Source organism: Sylvia atricapilla, chromosome 4 (assembly GCF_009819655.1).
Source record: "Sylvia atricapilla isolate bSylAtr1 chromosome 4, bSylAtr1.pri, whole genome shotgun sequence".
Lineage (NCBI taxonomy): Eukaryota > Metazoa > Chordata > Aves > Passeriformes > Sylviidae > Sylvia > Sylvia atricapilla.
In genome coordinates, this window is record NC_089143.1 from 32,846,538 (window position 1) to 32,865,898 (window position 19,361).

Below are 19,361 nucleotides of genomic sequence, written 5' to 3' on the forward strand. Positions count from 1 at the left end.
GACAAGGATAAATCCCTCCCTGGGGACAAGGACAAACCCCCTTGGGGACAAGGACATATCCCCCCTTGGGAGAAGGATAAATCCCATATAGGGACAAGGACAAATCCCACCAAGGGACAAGGACAAATCCCACTGGGAACAAGGACAAATCACCCTTGGGAGAAGGACAAATCCCACTGGGGACAAGGACAAATCCCACCTGGGGACAAAGACAAATTCCACCTTGGGGACAGAGTCAAATCCCACATGGGGACAAGGACAAATCCCCTTTGGGGACAAATCCTCCCTGGGGACAAGCACGGCCCAGCCCCAGCCCAACACAGCCTCTCTTGAGGAAATCCCATCCCCCTTTGTGGAACACAAGACTCAAACTGTTTTTATGCTGGAGCAGGCTGCCAATTTTGTCACTAAATTTCACAGATCGATTGGCATAAATGTTACATTTTAATTTTAACATTTGAAACGTTTGGGTTTTTTTAATTTTTTTTTCCCTCTAAATGACAAGAGGTTCCAGTTTATCCTTTACAGCTCCCTGAAATTGGGCTCATCTGACAGCTCTCGGCTCCTCTGACAGCTCTGGATTTGGGCCGATTTCATTGTCAATTTGATCGTTAACTCGTTTTTTGTTTAACCTTTTCTTTCAAAATGCCCCACACAAAGTTCCCACCGAGACTTCGCCCACCACAACAAACAGCTGAGCCCGATTTTTGGGGTTCCCAACCTCCTCAGGAAGGGTGACAACCTTGAGCCAAGCCTAGAGCAGCAATTTAAGGAGATTAAATTCAGTGTAATTTGCTCCTTCAGCCATTTGAATGATCCAATGAGCTGAACCAAGAGCTGGTGGCTTTGAGGATAAATTACACCGATTTGGGTGGGTAAATTTTGCCTCAGTTTCCTCCCCCCCCCAAAAAAAAACCTGAGCTGATTTTATCATTCCTGTTTGGCTGACTTGGCATTTCAGGAGGAGGAGAAGGGGCAGAATTCTCTCCCAAACACTCAAAAAATTCCCCAAAAATACGGACAAATCAGCGACAAGCTCAGGAGAGCCCTCTCTGCTTTAATTAACCCAAACGAGAGCACAGGGCTGAGTTCATCATATTGGGGAAAGAGCCTTAAACCACAGAAATGCAAAATAAAAGCGCCCAAAAATGAAATCTGAGAGTTGCAGGACTCCTCACACTAGAGAAAGAGCCTTAAAACATGGAAATGCACGATAAAAGTGTCCAAAAATGAAATCTGAGAGTTGCAGGAGTTGCATTTTGCCAGTAACGAGTTCAGCTTTGCAGAGGGAAGGATGGAGGTGCTGAAGAAGGTTTGTGGGAATGATGTTAAATGGATAAATAACCTCAAACAGAGGCTGGGTTAATTTGGGTTAAATGAGGTTAAAATAACCTGATATTTAATAAAAAATAACCACTCTCTATGAATAAATAAATAGCCTCAGTAGCAGATAAATAACCTCAAACAGGGGTTGGGTTAATTAATCAATAACCTGATAGATAATCAATAAATAACCTCAATAATAATAATAAATATTATTATTAATAATAAATAACCTCAATAATAATAATAAGATAAGTAACCTTAGAGATTGTGTTAATTCAAAAATAACCTTATAAATAGTAGATAAATAACCTCAATATATTGATAAATAAATAAATAACCTCAATAGTAGATAAACAACCTCATTATATTACCAGATACATAACCTCAATAGTAGATAAATACCCTCAAATATAGGTTGGGTTTATTCATCAACAACCTGATAGATAAATAATCTCAATATATTGATAAATAAATAACCTCAATAGGAGATAAATACCCTCAAACAGAGGCTGGGCTAATTCATTAATGACCTAACAGATAATCGATAAATAACCTCAATATATTGATGGAGAAATAACCTCAGTAGTAGATAAATAACCTCAATCACAGTTTGGGTTAATTCACCAACAACCTGATGGATAACAGATAAATAACTTCTCTATATGAATAAATAAATAACCTCAATAGTAAATAAATACCCTCAAAGAGGCTGGGTTAATTCATCAATAACCCAATAGGTAATAGATAAATAACATCAATATAATATTAAATAAATAACCTCAATAGTAGATAAATAAATAACCTCAGAGACTGAGCTAATTCATCAATACCCTGATAGATAATAGATAAATAGCCTCAATATATTAAGAGATACATAACCCAAATATATTAGTAAATAAATAATCTTAATAGTAGATAAATACCCTCAACCAGAGGCTGGGTTAATTCATCAATAACCTGACAAATAACAGATAAATAACCCCAAAATATTAATAGATAAAACCCCTTAATTACAGATTCAAGGCCCTCCAGCAGAGGGTGGGTTTTCCATGGTGGAACCCTCGTTAAAAGGAAAAGGGAATCCTGTGGGAATGTCACGAGGTGCTGGGGTGAAATGTGGAGAATTTTGCTCAGAAATACTTTTATTTTTCTGTTTCCACAACCAAATACTTACAATGGGGGTTCCAAAGGGAATGTAACCTGGTGGGGGGGAGAAAAGAAAAAAAAAAAAAGAAATTAATGAATTTGAATTAATGTTCCCAGTTTAGAGGAGAAGCCACTCCTACCACCACCATGGGACATCCTGGAAACTCCACTTGATGCACCAACCAACAACTGCGGCCTCCTCCTGGCTTTTCTCCACCCTTTATTTGCTTTTCAAGCTCTCCAAAATCTTTTCCTCAAATCTTATTGAGCACCACAAAAAAAAAAAAAAAAAAAAAAAAAAATCATCAAACGCTTCACATTTTTCCCCTGCTGTGGCTGCCAATTCCTGTGCTAATTATAATTCATCTCTCTGACTTCCACTAGAAGGTCTCAGAGCATTTTCCCAATATTCCAAGTGAATTCCTGAATTCACTTCCTGGATCCAACTTACAACCAAAAAGGGCAAAGACCCGAGAGAAAGGAAAATTTGGATGACAAACACAGGACAAGGAAAGCAGAGGGTCCTGGCTCTTCTCCCCTCACTTCACCCTCGTCATCATCCCCCAAAAAAACTGAGCACAATTCCCCCAACCCTGTTAATTCTCCCCTGTGCCCCAATCAGGAGATGTTACACCCTAAAAACATGGAAATATCCTGTTTATTTAAATAGATCTGCTGGAAAAGCTGCACTGGCACTCCCAGAAGAGCTGCTGGGGATCTGACACCCCAAAGAGGGAAGGGAAGGCAATTTTTAATTAATAAACAGCTCATTAAGGCACAGAGAAGCTGATCCCTCCTGGAATCCCAGTACTGAGGTATTAGATATCATAACACATGGAAAAAACAGGCATCATCCCATTTTTCCTGGGGAATAAACCCCGCTCAGCCCCTTCCTCTTCATCCACTGAGGATGGATGGAGCTGCTCACCTGTGGTTTACACCCTCGAAGTTGTGGGCAGCAAGTTTTGCCATTTTACTGTAAAATTTAAAATGCTCCCAATAGTGACAGATCCCTCAAAAAATGCCAGAAAAGGCTCTGGCTGTGATCCAGGGGAAACGGGAAATGCTTGTCTCCTCCATGAGGAAAGGAAAAAGGGGAAAAGGGAAAAGGGGAAAAGGGGAAAGGGGAAAAGGGAAAAGGGGAAAAGGGAAAGGAAAAAGGGAAAAAAGAAAAAGGGAAAAAAGGGAAAAGGAAAAAGGGAAAGGGAAAAGAAAGGGAAAGGGGGAAAAGGAAATGGGAAACAAAAGGGAAAAGGGAAAAAAGAGAAAAAGGGGGAAAAGGGGTGAAAAGGGGAAAAGGGAGAAAGGAAAAAGGAAAAAAGGGAAAATAGAAAAGGGGAAAAAGGGGGGAAAGGGAGGAAAAAGGAAAAAGGGAAAAAAGGAAAAAGGAAAAAGGGAAAAGAGGAAAAAGGGAAAAAGGGAAAAAGGGAAAAAGGAAGAAGGAAGAAGGGAAAAGGAAAATATTAAGCATTAGAAGTGGAATTTAAAATCTTCATTTTCCTCGCCTCCTAAGGGATTTTGGCGCTGGAATTCCTTCCTGATCTTGGTCTAAATGTTGACAAGATTCAACTCAAAAAGAGGAGAGCCCTTCCCCTGATATTTTATACCAATTCCAAGTGAAGCAACCAGGACAAACAGTACCTGACATTCGGAAAGGCATGAAGATGGTCTCGTTTGTGTCGGGGTGGATGATGGCCTGGAAATGTCACCAAAGAGACACTGTGAGGGCGCAGGGCGCAGCACAGCCACTTTAAACTCCAAACACCCCTCTGAGCACAGGGACCCTGGAACCTCCCCCATTTGGATCCCACCAAAGGCACTCTGGGCTCAGCAGCCTCCACAAAACCCCTCCCCTGGAGTAATTCAGCACCAATTAATCGTTGAGGAGGAAATTATTGACCCTCACATACAAAGAGTGGCTCTTTTCCTGGTTCTGTGTCCCCAAAAGTTGTCCCTGAACCCCAGGAAAGGCGGATTTAGGAGGGAAAAGGGAAATTATTTTCTGTCCCTGCCTGTTTTCAGCAACACCTCCACTGAGGCTGGAATGTGCTGGGTGGAGAAGTTGGGAAAAGCCCTGGCTGTGGCAGAGGGACGGGAGGGCAGGGCTGTGGATTGGGGTGGGAATGAGGAGAAAAATCCCTTTATCCTGCTGGGGAAGCAGAGGGGGCCCCAGGGGAAACCCCCGAGGCCCAAACACAGTGGAGGGATTCAGTTCAGGAACTTCTCATCTCCACGTGTGGATCCCACTCCAGAACTTCTCCTCATCTGCAGGTGTGGATCTCATTCTAGGAATTCTCTCTATCTCCATGTGTGGATCCCATTCCAGGAATTTTCCCCATCTCCAAGTGTGGCTCCCACTCCAGAACTTCTCGCCATCTGCAGGTGGGAATCTCATTCCAGAATTTCTTCCCACCTCCAGGTGTGGATCCCACCCCATATCCAAGAGTGGATCCCATTCCAGAACTCTCCAGCTGCTCCAGCACCAGCTGGGATGACAACAGGCAGGCCCAGCCCTCTCTGGATGGCACCACAAGAGACATCCAAAAAACCCCACACAGGACCCAGATTTTCCAGAAAATCCACCCTTGACGTGCGCCCACAGTTCCTCAGCCAGACCTGGAGCCTCTGGAGATCTCAACCTCCCAAAAAATCCTAAATTTGATTTACTGATTAGCGGCAGCAAAGCTCACCTGGCCCATTTTCATCCACATTCCCCCCCCCCCCCAAATTTCTGACAAGCCCAGGAAGCTGCACTGGAATTAACTGGGAAGGAAAAAAAAATCAACTCCCAAGGGATCTGGGACTGCAGGGAGGGAGGTACAGCACAGGCACAAACCTTCCCAAGGAACTGTCAAACTATTTGCAAAAAAACTGGAAACAAGAAAGCTCTTGACTAGACAGGAAGGAGAAAATGAAGACATCAAAATATATAAATATATATATATATATATATAAAAAAATCAGGCTCTTTGGTGGCAGAGTGTTCTCTGCATTTACATTTCCATGGGAAGGCAAAACAGCAACTGGCAAAGGGAAGGAGGGAGGACGGGAAAAAGCAGCAACACTTGAAAATAATAAAGGCAAACTGAAAATATTTTAAAAGTGTATTACCTGTTTGATTTTTTGAGCTCCCCACAGCTGGAAAAACAAAAGAGAACATTAAATGTTTAAAAAACCCTAACCAACCAGTGTAGTTTTATCCCAAATATTCATCTTTCAGCTGCTGTTATAAACAAACACAAGGGACTGGGACAAAAAACCTCATTTTCTGCAGCCTGCCAGGATGAATTTAAAGATCTTTTACACACCTGAGCTCCTTCACACCTGCCAGGGCAGCAAGAGACAATATTCAACTTGTGTTAAATGGGAAGGAAGAACAAGAACAGGCAGAGAACCTCAGAGCTTTACAAATCCCCAATTCTCTGCTGCAAGGTAAATTTAGCACAGCCTCTCCCTGGATGAGCTTCCTGCGGAAATCCAGCCCTGCTGGGGAACAAAGGTGGGGCAAATCCCTGCAGGGAGCTCTTCAAATAAACGCTGGGCTTTAATAATATCAAATATTATATCATTTCCAATAAATAGAAGAAACAGCCACCAGTTTTCATTTTTAAACGCACCGAAAAAAATGCTCACAGAGAGGGGGAAAAAAAAATCTCATTTAAAACTCTTCACTGATGCCTCCTGACAGCTTCCAAACCCCCAAATCTGGCTCACAGTGTGTGGATGGATGAGCACCGAGGAGGAAACATCCTCTGGGAGGTGCAGGAGGAGACACTGACCCCAGAGATGCCCTGGAACAGAGTTCATCCTTCCTTCTCAAAGGGGTTTCGTCCACAAGCGACACCTAAACCCAAATTATAACCTCCAAACCAACCAAATGCTGATGTGCATCATTCCAGAGAGAGGTGGAAATCCAGGACTCTGAAATGTCCCAGCATACGCTGGGTTTTGCTGTTAAAAACTCGTGGTCAGCCCCAGCACCTCTGTCTGGGTTTGTTCTTCCCTCAGGTTCTTGGAGCTGCAAATCCACCCTTTTAACCTCCATTTAAATTTTTTAAAAAACAACAAATTCTCTGCGAGCCAGCAGCCTGGCTGCTTCCCTGGCAAGGCTCCTTTGCCAATCTTTCCCCACCGTCGTGGCTCTTTTACTTCTCTCCAATTTATCAACATCCTCTCGAGTGGAGGCCGCCAGGAACCGGGGGAATTATTCCAAGGAGAGTTGTGCCGGAGCCAATCCCGGGGCAGGAGAACCTGGAGAGTTCTGCTCCGGCTGCTGCTGAATCCCAGGATGGTGATGGCTCTTTTTGGCTCCTGGTTTACCCACCAAAAGCCACCCAGGGGCTGGCGCACACCCTGCAGAGCAGGGGCTCGTCATGGCCAGGGGGTTAATTAAGTCTCATCCCTCACCCCAGGTTTATTGCCATTCCAAAACAGGAATCCGTTAAAATGCTCTTGGAACAGGGTAATTAATCTGCTATAAATTGCGTTAATTGACCCACTGGTCCCAACAACCCCAAATTTCACTCTCAATTCGTTTCACGCTCCAAAAGGAAGTTCTGTGATGAACTCCACTGCTTGTGACGAGGAACTAAAGATCTGAATGTCACACAGACACAGGCTTTTTCCTGAGGAAAAACTCCCTTTCTAAGGAAAATCACCATTCCCCCTTTTTCCACGTGAATCACAGAGGTTGGGGCACACAAAGGACAATCCTTGCGGGTGGTGAAGACCAGGTGGGTCTAAATCCCAAAACCCAAAGGGAAGGAGGCTCCATGGCCAGACAGTCAGCAGGTCTCTGCCTGCCCACCAGCTGGAAAACTTCCACGGGGTGAAGGTGGAATTCCTGGGGCTCCAGGTTCCTTCCCAGCCCATCCCAGTGACCCCACAGCTGCCCAGATCCCCTTTATCCGGGGTGGGAAACAGAACTGCGGGATTTCCCTCTCCAACTGCAGGCACTGACACCAGCAAAAAGGAAGAGGGATGGTTTCTGAGCCAGCACGAGGGCTTTTTTGGTCAAATTCTCTAATTTCATTAATTGATCCCAATATTTATGCCTTTCCCTGCTGCAGTGCAAATATTGTTAGAACACGCGGTTTCATTACTTCTCCGAAAGAGACTTCGCAAGATGCACCTGATGAGTCACCTCAGGATTCTGCCAGCTCATTTTCACTTCTTTCTCCTCTAATTCCTCTTCTGTCTGCAGCGTTTTCCAGCAGCTCCAGCTCTCTGACGAGTCCTGCCAGCCCCGGGGCTCCTTCGGGAGAGGAGTCTTAGCTTTTGTTGGGATTTCATTCCCACCCTCTCCGGCCATCCTGGAGGAACAGCCACGTTCCCACCTCATCCACCCCACTGGGAATCTCCTCTGGAGCACAGGGAACCACTCCAGGTTCGTGCTGGGTTTTAGATTTCGGTCCAGGATTGCTGAATGTGATCGGCCCCATCAGGAGGCTCCCCTGGGATGGAGGATTTCCCGTGGATGGCTCAGAGCGCCACAGGGGCTTTGCTTCTGTTCAGCTTTTGGGTGCTCAAGGGCGGGATGACACCAGGGAGGAGCAGAGGGCTGGAGAATTGTTATCCCAGGATTCCACTCTCCACTGTGAAGGTTCTTCCTTCCTTTTTTCCTTGCCCAGGTCGGGATTAATCCACAGGAAATGCGGGTTTCGTGTTCAGACTTGGATGTTTATTATTTCTTCTCTATTTACAGGCTCACCAGCCGTGAGCTCTGACTAGCAGGTTAGAGAAGTGAGGCAAAATGGAGCGCTTTTAACTCTTTCCAAGGTTATGTAACTGCTAATTACCCAGCAACGAGGTGACACCTGTATTATTTATATTTCTGACCCAATAGTGACCACCCAAGGCCCGCAATGGGGACCTTTTTCACCCAGTTACAGAAAACCACCCAAACCCGTGAAGAAGAAGGAAGAAGGTGAAGAAGGACTCAGACAACACCCTAAGTCCTACACCTTGACTCACAGGTACCCACTAAAACCCCCAAATCCAACTTTCCAGAATTCCAGCATCCACCTGCATCCCAAGCAGGCAGGAATGGGCACTTTTCCCCAGCCTGGGGCAGCTTTCCCCTGGGTCAGGTCAGGGGGAGACCAGAGGGGTCAGATCAGGCTCTGCCTCATGGACAGGGAGCAATCAGCTCCAGGCTCTGCACAAGTGGTCTCAGATCCTTCAGGCCTCATGGAAGAGATTTCCAACCATCCTTTCCAGGATTCTGATTTTTCTACAGTTTTTTCGAGGAGGAGCCACCACATTTGTAACCACCTGCAGCAGCATCCTAAAGCCCTGAGCTCGGGGTCCCAGCACAGGGAGGACCTGGAGCTGCTGGAGAGTTCAGAGGAGGCTCCAGGGGGATCAGAGGATAGAGCAGCTCTGCTGGGAGGAAAGGCTGGGAGAGCTGGGATTGTTCTCCCTGGAGAGGAGAAGCTTTGGGGTGACCCAAAGCTCCCAGGACCTGAAGGAGCCAACAAGAAACATGGAGAGCGACAATTTCCAAAGGATGTAGGGACAGGACACGGAATGGCTTCCCACTGGGAAAGGGGACATTGGGCTGGGATCTTGGGCAGCAATTGCTGGCTGGGAGGGTGGGGAGGGGCTGGGCTGAATTCCCAGATTTGCTGGGGCTGTCCCTGGATCCCTGGCAGTGTCCAGGACCAGGTTGGACATTGGGGCTTGGATCCTCCTGGGATGGGGAAGGTTTCCCTGTCATGGCAGGAACTTTGAGGTCCCTTCCCACCTAAAGCATTCCAGGATTCTGGGATTTTATGAACTCAGGAGCTGAATTCAGTTATCCAGAAACATCACCCTCAATATAATTCTGATGTTTAAGGCAGGGTCTCAAAGACCACCAGGATCTGAAGAGAACCAAAGCTGTGGTGAGGAGACAGAGACTGGAATAAATCTTGGGAATAGATGTGATCTTTGCTTGTCAGGACATTCATTAGCAATCCTTATTTAGCAGCAGAATTGCGGCTTAGAGATAGTTTAAAAAAAAAAAAAAAAAGAAAAAAAAAAGAATTTATTTAAAGAATCCATCCAGCCCCAATCACTTCACCAACACCTGTCACTATAAAAACAGCACGGAGGGTTCCAGTTCTCCTTAATGGATGAGCCTCCTCCTATTAAACACGGGAACATTTCACAGTCCTGCATGCACAGACCGGAATTCATTTGTCACCCCCACCATAAAAATCTTCTGCCTCATTTCTAATCCAAGCCAATCCTCCTTCAGCTCAAAGCCACCTGGTGCCACCATGTAAGAACTGATCCCAACTCCATGGGTGCTACGCCAGGAATAACTCCCTGGAGAAAAGCCCTCATTGATTAATCACTCATTAATCACTCATAATGACAAGGCACAATTATAGACAAAGAACTAATTAGGAGTCACAGGGTAGATGAGCCCAACACAGAAAGGAAAACCCAGAAGTTTAAGTCCTGCAGAGAGCCTTTAGTGGGGTCTGCCTGGGTTTTGGACTTTGCACCATTACACAACAAAATCCCCTTTGGAAGGACGAGGTTGGGGAGGAAATCGTCGCAAAATGAGTATTTTTAGTTAATTTATTTCATCTGTCCAGCCAGTTCCATTCCAAAAGCTGTTCCCTCCCTGCTCCACCAGGGATGTTCTCACCAGGCACCCAGGAAATGCGGATTTTAACGAGGTAACAGCCTGGAGTTTGCACCCCGTCAGGAGCTGCCAGTGGTTTCACACTCCGGGGGTTGTGAGGTTTATTAAAGCACAGCTCGGATCACCCAGCCCACACTGAATTCCAAATATTGGGTGGTGCAGAACGTGGGATGCAGCAAAGCTCCTCCCGGAGCGCACCAAGCTCCCTTCCTGTGCCCTTTGGGAGGGACAGCCTCCAATCCAGATGTGCTCTTCCAATAATCCCAGTTGTTTAAATGATTGAAGTAAGGGGGAGAAAAAACCAGCACAACTCCAGCTGCTCCCAGATGTGGAATTTGCTGTGTGGCATTGCTGAAAAACCTGGAAAACGAGATAACTCCATCTTACGTCTCTTCTTGTTCCTCACAGGAAATCTCCCCACCAGAGCTTTTACGGCCCTGCTCCTAAAATCTTCACATTAAAGAGGTTTTGGTTCTTCAGGACACAAATCTCAAGTGACCTCACGAGTGGGATAAATCACAGAGGGTTCTGTTCACTTTCTGCCCCTCCTGACACTGAAATGAGTCAGCACCAGAGGCACCTGAAGCTCCTCTGGGATGCCAAAGGAAAACTCCTTTGTCACTCTGTGCATTGTTGAGTCACTGAGCGGAATCAGAGAATCAGGGAATTGTTTGGGTTGGAAAAGATTTAAGACAATGACAAAGACCAACTATCCCCAGCACTGCCAGGGCCACCACTGCCCCATGTCCCCAAGTGCCACACGTAGAGGGCTTTGAGATCCCCCCAAGGATGGGCACTCCAAACCTCCCTGGGCACTTCCAACACTTCACCACCCTTTCCAGGAAGGAATTTCCCCATTATCCTCTCTGAACCTCCTTTTCTCCAGGCTCAGCCCCTTTTCCAGCTCTCTCGGGAATTCTCCAGCCCCTTCCCTTCCCTGGACACGCTCCAGCCCCTCCAGGGCTCTCCAGAGCTGCCCCAGCAGTGCCAACACAGGGGACAAGGACACTGCCCCGGCCCTGCTGATTCCCAGCATCAGGAGCTGCCGGCAGATCCCAAACCAAGTGTGGGTGGAACCAGAACCGAGTCCCCACGGATGAAACCAGGCAGCTCTGAAATAACACGGTGCAGCCTCTCAGCACTCAATAAACATTAACTAATTAATCCTCCCAGCACTCTCCTGGAAAGGCTTCAGCAGAGGGAGAATCATTCACTGAAAGCCGTAATTGCACCAGGCTCGGAGAAAGGCTTGGATAGCACGGGAATTACGGAATAGTTTGGGTCGGATGGGACTTTTAGAGGTGTTCAACCCTCTCTGGGCAGCCAGGAGCCCTAATCCAGCTCAGATTTGTTTCATCTCATTTGAGCCACACCAAGCTCGCAAACGTAATGAGCTCAGTAACCTGGAGGTGATTTGGGATGAACTCCCGAAATCCCGAGGGCTTGGAACAGAGCCGGTTTGTGATCGGGAGGTTCCTCCGAGGGGCATTTGCGGCTCCCTCCGAGCCTTTGATCCCCCGAAACGATGCCTAAATCCCCATCATGCCAGTGACACCGAGAATATTCAGATTACAGAGGGTGGAAAGGGGCAAAGGGGCACTTTCCTGCCAAGAAAAAGGAGCAGCAGGACAAGGACACATCCCGCTTCTATCGCATCCTGCAGGAGACCAGGGGGGGGGAAAAAAAATTACAGTTTACTGCAAATGGACCTCTTCGCTCTTCATCAACACCGTGAGGAAAAGCCATTATTCCCCAAAAGGGAGGCTCTTTAGTCTCTGATGGATTCATTGTCCTCTGCTGTGTCTGGGGCAGCGTGGAGCGGCTCTCCCCGCTGCTAACCTGATTGAGGCAAGAACACAGCGAACAAATACGCGCCCATTAAGGCGCCGAGCCTCTTTTCACTTTCACCGACCCTAACGGGGAGAGGCAGAAACGAAACAGTTTCAGAGCAGCGAGTTGCCAAAAGTGCATTTGGAAGAGGCTGAGGAGTGAGAAGTCACAAGTGACACAGCACGGTTCAGGCTCCGCCAACGCGCGCAGGAAGGGGCTGGCTGGGGAACAGCGAGTGTCTGTCTCCAAGGGACCCCCGCGGAAAGCTGCCTGCTTCACATCACCCAGGTCCGCGGTTATTTTGGAATTTTTCCTCCCCTTTTTTTTTTTTTTTTTTTTTTTTTTTTTTCTCTCCTCCTGATGCTGAGGGGTGAAGCTGAGGGTGGGAAATCAGTGACTGAGCTGGGTCCGGCTTGCTCACAAACGGGTGAATTCCTGCGTTTTGACTGACAGGAGGTGCAGATAAATTCTTGCGTTTTGACAGGATGTACAGGTAAATTCCTGCATTTTGAAGGTGGTGCAGGTAAATTCCTGCATTTTGACTGACAGGATGTGCAGGTGAATTCTTGCATTTTTACAAGATGTGCAGGTAAATCCCTGAATTTTGACTGACAGGATGTGCAGGTAAATTCTTGAATTTTGACAAGAGGTGCAGGCAAATTCTTGCATTTTGAAGGTGGTGCAGGTAAATTCCTGCATTTTGACTGGCAGGAGGTGCAGCTAAATTCCTGCATTTTGAAGGTGGTGCATGTGAACACCCACTGAAATGAGGAGGCGGAATTCCAGGGAGCTCTGCTGGACTAGGTGACTTCCCCTGGTACCCTCCAGCCTATGACCCTACAGCAAAGACGGAGACGTGGATCAAAACACCCTAAACACGGTGTTTGGTAGCTACAAGGATTTTAGTCAGCCAAGATCCACAACTCGGGATGTTTAACGCCGGTTTTATTCTCCCTGGATTAATTTCCAGCCTCCACTTCAGCTTTATCTCCCCTTGAGCAGCTGGGGCTGGTTCCTGTCAGGGCACCACAGCCCTGATCCCACATCCCACCCCTCACACCGCACAGGCAGCAGGAAAAACACCGGGGAAGCAAAGACCAAAAACCCGCAGGCTTTTGGGAGCAGGGGGAAGGGAGCAGTTTTTATTAAGCTCCGCTCCCCCCCGGAGCAGCCAGCTGTGCCAGCGCAAGGCTCGGGGAGGTGGGAACACATGGCCGGGAGAAGGAGGCAGAGCCGTGGCACTGCTGCCATGGCTTCACACCTCCCCTTCCAATAAGTCTGGGCACGGAGCAAAGCCGTGCCAGCTCACATCTGAACCGGGAGGGGATGATGGAACAGGCAGCACCTTCATCCTGCCGGGGGACAGAGGCACCTCCTGCAGCCCGCCGGCCCCAGGGGCACATTTCATTACCGAGCTGTGCTTTAAAACCACGTTCTCCGCTTTAAAACCTTCTGTGGGCATTAAAAAAAAAACCCCGAACCTGCACGGGAAAGGCACTGCTCCCCCTGCAGAGCCCCCCCCGAGCCGCTGCTGCTGCTGCAGGGTGGCTCTTTGCCTCTCTCTGCTGGCAGCAGCACCCGGAGGAGCAAGGTGACAGCCCAGGACATAGTGCAGGGACAGGGGGATGAGCAACCTGAACCTCTGCATTCCCTGCACTGCTTGTTTAGGCATTACATTTGTAGGGTGAAGTGGTAGGAACCTACAAGTGAGGGAAATCAGGGCTTTGATGCCAATTTCCAGCAGCTTTCCAGCACCCTGGGCTGCTGCTGGTCAATATTTGGGGCGCTGGTATCAAACCAGGAGCTCAGCAGCTCTGACCGCCCCAATTTCTAAAGGCAAAATTCAGCCTGCAAGGGGAAGAAAATGCAGTTCAGACATGGAATGACTGCAGGGAATTGCAGCTAAGAAAATTGAAGTATTTTGGGGGGAAGAAGTGATGAACAAACCTGAAGTTCATCATGAAATCCCCCCCAGTGCTGACACCCACCTGCAAATCTCCCAAGGCATTTCTTTGGTGCCCAAAGCCTGAGCACATCCAAAGTTCCCCAGCCTTAGAAAGGGTTTTTCTGGAGCACAAAAATCCCCCAGGAGAAGCAGCTGTGCCACAAAGAGAAGGGATTTCAAGATTTCAGTCCCTCTGAAGCCCATAGCCCGAGTGCTGCTTCCCTCAACTTTCACCAGTGCTGCCACACCAGCATCAGTCTGTTCCCCCAGTCTGTGCTGGGCCCTTGGACGGGCTGGGAGAGGGACTGACACACACAGAGGACACAGATGAACCCCACAAATGAGGGGGACAAGCTGAGGGTAAAGGACAAAAGCCACACATTGTGCCCTGCAGTTGGTGCAGCCTTTTGGTTTGAGGCTAAACCTCAGCACCAACATTCCCAAATCAGGGAGAAAGGCCACGTTTAAACAAGCTGGCTCCTCATCCTTGTTTACCAGGCTGATATTTTCCAGCCCTTTTGCTTTCAGGGCAGAAACCATTCCCTCAAATGAAGCCTTTTCCCTCCAGCGGAGATTCCCTCCAGGAGGCAGTTTGGGGAATTGCCTGCCCTGCCTGCAATTGGATATGTTACAGTCTCTACCTTCTGCTGCAAATTGGCTCCCAGAGCCCTCGTGTGTGTCATTTGCACCTTCCCACTCGCAGCAGCCACCGGGGCTCCATGGGGACAGATCCTGCCAGCCCCAGGAGCAGCCCTGGAGCTGGAAACGGAAATGGGCCTGGCACGGGGACATGGTATGGGGACATGGCATGGGGACACCCAGGGCAGGGAGGGACATCCAGCACAGGGACATCCAGAGCAGGGACACCCAGCACAGGGACATCGAGCACAGGGTCACCCAGAGCAGGGACAGTCAGGGCAGGGAGGGACCCTGAGCACATCCCACTCCCCATCGCTGAGGAACTGTGGCTGCCGAGGCAGCTCAGGTACCATGGGACCACTAAAGGAGCACCGTGGGTCATTGGTAAGTGTCCCTGCCATGGCAGGGGTGGCCCTGGATGATCCTTCAGTTCCCTTCCAGCCCAAACCAGTCTGGGATTCTGGGATCCCGTGGTTCAATGGGGAGCACAAAGTGCAAAGAGCAAAGAATTTTTTACAGAAGAGCAATAACAGGGCCAGGAGCTGCTGCAGGGCTGGAGCTAGGCTGGGAGAGCTGGGAATGTTCCCCTGGAGAAGGGAAAAACCCAGGGAATGCTCAGAGTCCCTTAAGGGGCTCCAGGAGAGCTGGAGAGGGGCTGGGGACAAGGTCTGGAGGGACAGGACACAGGGAATGGCTTCCCACTGGGAAAGGGGCCATTGGGCTGGGATCTTGGGCAGCAATTGCTGGCTGGGAGGGTGGGGAGAGGCTGGGCTGGAATTCCCAGATTTGCTGGGACTGCCCCTGGATCCCTGGGAATGTCCAAGGCCAGGTTGGATCCACCTGGGATCACTGAGGTGTCCCTGCCCATGGAACTGGTGGAGCTTTAAGATCTCTTCCATCCCAAACCATTCCATGATTCCATAAATGCAATACCTACAGGCTGGAAAAGGTGGGACATAAATGACAGCTGGAGCAGCTTCTCCCTCCACATTTCCTTTCCCTCTCCAGCTCCTTTCTCAGGGCTCTGTTTTCCACCTTTCCCTGGGGATGGCCATGGGAGCGGCAGCTGCCACAGCAGCACCTCCACCTCACCCTCTGCAGGAGCCCAGACAGGACCAGGGAAGAGGAATTTCACCAAACCCAACGATTCTCTTGGGCTTCTCACAGCAAAAAACATCTAAATTTCCAAAGCTTATCAACCCTGCTAAGACAAGAGCTGTTGTTTCCATCAAACATTTCTGGATCCACAGAGTTCCATCACCCAAATTCCAGCCCCCCAGGAGACCAAACCTCCCCAAGGTCCATCAGGGGCTTTCTCCTCCAAACATCTTCTCTGATCCTCCTCAAATATTTAACCCAAACAACCAAGAAAGCAGAAAAACACCCCAAACAGGTGAATTACCAAAGATAACTTTTAATTTCAGGAAAAACTTAGGAAATCCTAAGAGTCTGCTGTAGAGGAGGATTAATGGCAGTTTGGGGTATTCCCACTGAGCACAATATTTGGGGTTTGGGGGCATTTTAACAAACACTCAGCTGCATATTTAATAAAAAAAAAAAAAAAAAAGCCTGGCTTTTACATATTTCAATAAAACCTCGAGGAAATAAGCCCAGCTGCAGAAATGGCGTGTGTTTCCTTGCTCCACTGAATAAATACTGATCAAGCAGCTCTTCCTCCTCTGTTTTGCTCACCACATAATTGATACAGCCAGGCAAAAAAAAAAAAAAATCCTGTTTTTAAAACATCTTTCTAATGTAGGAATAAACCCCACAGTCCCCCTCAATAAGGAGCTCTCAGCAGTGCAGCAGCCATCGACAGGTGAGGGATCAATTCTTCATTTTTGCTAATGAGGCCCCAGAAATGGGTTTTTCCCACCTTGAGTTAATGGCCACTTTGCTGAGCAGTGAAATCCAGCTCAAGAGGAGGAACAGGAGCTGGGAGAGGCTTGGAAGGGGCAGAGCTGCAGGAGCTGGCACTGCTGCTGCCCAGTGCTCCAGCAGTTATTCTGGAAAACGGGCTCAAAGACGGTCCTGGGGAAGTGCTGACAGCACAGTTACGGCTCTTCAGAGGTTTGGGGGTTTTTTTTATATATCTTTAGATAGCCCATAACTGTTCCATTCCAGCTCATTTGGAAAAATCTGCCTGGGAAACGAGGCAGAGCAAGGCTGGTTCCACCAGAGCCCTGTCAAGAAGCTGCGTGTGGAGGAGCCGCTTTGCTGTGACATAGCTTTAGGCTCTGCTTTTTTCCACTCCTCATGTGGTGAAACCATCTCGGCAGGCGCCAGGGGCTTGTGCAGAGCTGCTGGGGAGGCTGCAGCTCCTGCCATCCCCGCCGGGAGCCGCGGGATTCTGAATGAGGAACGCAGGGATTCGAGCTCTGTCAAACGCTGCTCCGCCACAGAGGCTCAGCCCCGAGCTTGGTGAAGAGCTCTGTCAAAACAACTCGTCTGCCTGAGCTCAGAGCTGCTTCCTCAGGGGGGGAGTGTTGGCTTCTGGGAGAGTTTAATGCATTAAAACTCTGCCCAGAGCGTTATTTTTAAAGCCTTCGGAGGTGATCACGATTCTCGCTCTGAGAATGAAGCTCAGCATGCTCAGACATTTCTTTTGATGCCTTGGGGAAGGCTGAGCTGGAACAGAGACTGGACAGAGCCAGAGAATAAAGCAGAGATTTATTGAAAGGCCTTTAAGGTACACCTTGGGCAGGACAAGACCCTGGCCAGGGCTGCACCCAAGGTGGACCCAAAATGGACACCAAATGCACCCAAAATTGACCCAAAATGGTCACAGAATGGCTGACCAGTCACACAGTCTCACACTTTTATAAGTTTTGGTGCATTTGCACATTGGGGTTTAATTGTCCAATTCAGCTCCAGGCTGTGAGGTCCCATCCTTCTTGTCCCTCCCTCCAGCCACCCTTGTTTGTGCTTCTGGGGCTGAAAGTTGTCCTTGGTGTGCAGCAGGAAAAGGATTTGTTTTGTGTCCCTGCTGTGTGCAGAGCTGAGTGACACTGAGTGTGAGCTCAGAGCTGCACCCCTGGGCAGCACAGAGCCTGAAATACATGGAAGGTAAAACTTAAGGGATCACTTTGTGTGCCACGTCCAGCTCCAAGGGCAGAGGTTCTGAGGGGTTCAAGCAATCAAACGGGACACAATTCTTGAAGGAGATAAAGTCAATTCTCCCTGGAGATCACTGAAGTGCCACCCAGCCTCAGGGAGGAGGGAGAGGTTTGGGGCTCTGCTCCCAGGGAACAGGGACAGGAGGAGAGGGAATGGCCTCAGCCTGGGCCAGGGGAGGCTCAGGGTGGATATTGGGGAAATTCCTGCATGGAAATATTCCATGGTAAACTGAGAGATTCCCCTCCTAAAGAATTGATGAAAGACTACGTTCAAATAGTGAAACTGATTGAAAATCAAAGGTTTTGTCTCTATGTTGTTTGTAAAGAAGTGAACACTGGTGGGGGGAAGAGGAGTTTGAAAGTTTCTTTTTTTTTCCCCTCTCCTTTTCTTCTTTTAGTGTATGTGTAAATAAAATCTATCTGTTCATTTTAAGTTAGACCTGCTTTGCCTTTTTCTCCCAAATCCTATCTCCCAGAGATAAAAGAGAGTAGACACTCAAACCATTACACTACATAAGGCAAAACAGAATTAAACAAATGTAACAACAAAAGGGCAGGGCTGGAGCCCCCATCCCTGAGGGATTTCATTCCCCTGTGCATGTGGCACTTGGAGACATGGTGGTAGTACTGGGGATGATTCGAATGGATGAGCTCTGAGGGATTTTCCAGCCCTGAGCAATTCCATGATTGTCCTGCCCAATTTCCCTCCTGTCCCATGGAACCAGGGGCATGGAGGGATCAGGACCTGCTGCTCCAGGGATCCCTCCCCAGGTCACCAAGGCACCTTCAGCCACCCCAGAGCTGTGGCTCTTTGTGTCCCCTGGGCTCCCCGAGGGTCACCTGCCCCAAATCCCTCCCATCCTCACAGCCAGCAGCTAGGACAGCATCCCACAGCCTGGAATCTGCCCAGGGAATCCTGGAATGGTTTGGCTTGGAGGGATTTTAAGGTTGTTCTACCTTTGCCATGGGCAGGAACAACTTCCACCATCCCAGGGTGCTCCAAGCCCTCTCCAGCCTGGCCTTGGGCACTGCCAGGGATGGAGGTGTTCACTCAGCCCTTGTTGGTTTGGTTTAATTAACGCAGTTAATTAAAAACAAGCAGCTCTTGCTGCAATTCCACCCAGGCTCCTGCAGAAGCAGAACCACCCAAACCCCTCTGACTGATGCCTTAAGTTTGAGCTGTCATGTATTTCAGGTTCTGTGCTGCCCAGGGGTGCAGCTCTGAGCCTCACATTCAGTTGCTCAACTTAGCAACACATTTTGAGATTTAATATATCAAACACCTGAGCAAGTGATCAAAAAAAAGGCAAGGATTTGAAATTCTGAATTCTCTGACACCCTGGCACACCTGCAGTAGTAGCTCAGGACCTGCAAACCTGGCTGCATCACAACTCTCCAGGTTATTCCAACAACTGGGACATAACTAGACAAAAAGTGGCAATTGCCTGCCTGATATTTATACTCAAAAGACACCAGAATCTGTAGGTCTCTGCACACAGCAGGGACACAAAACAAATCCTTTTCCTGCTGCACACCAAGGACAACTTTCAGCCCCAGAAGCACAAACAAGGGTGGCTGGAGGGAGGGACAAGAAGGATGGGACCTCACAGCCTGGAGCTGAATTGGACAATTAAACCCCAATGTGCAAATGGACCAAAACTTATAAAAGTGTGAGACCTCGTGACTGGTCAGCCATTTTGTGTCCATTTTGTGACCATTTTGG

The 19,361-nt window shown here is 48.4% G+C and overlaps 1 protein-coding gene across 1 annotated transcript in view; it reads right to left on the reverse strand.

Moving 5' to 3' along the window:
* SFXN5 (sideroflexin 5) overlaps positions 1 to 19,361 on the reverse strand; it is a 93,177-nt gene that overhangs the window by 54,649 nt on the left and 19,167 nt on the right. The window contains 3 exon segments of the mRNA XM_066317541.1: positions 2,501 to 2,526; positions 4,114 to 4,168; positions 5,584 to 5,610. Of these exon segments, the coding sequence (XP_066173638.1) occupies positions 2,501 to 2,526; positions 4,114 to 4,168; positions 5,584 to 5,610 (108 nt within the window).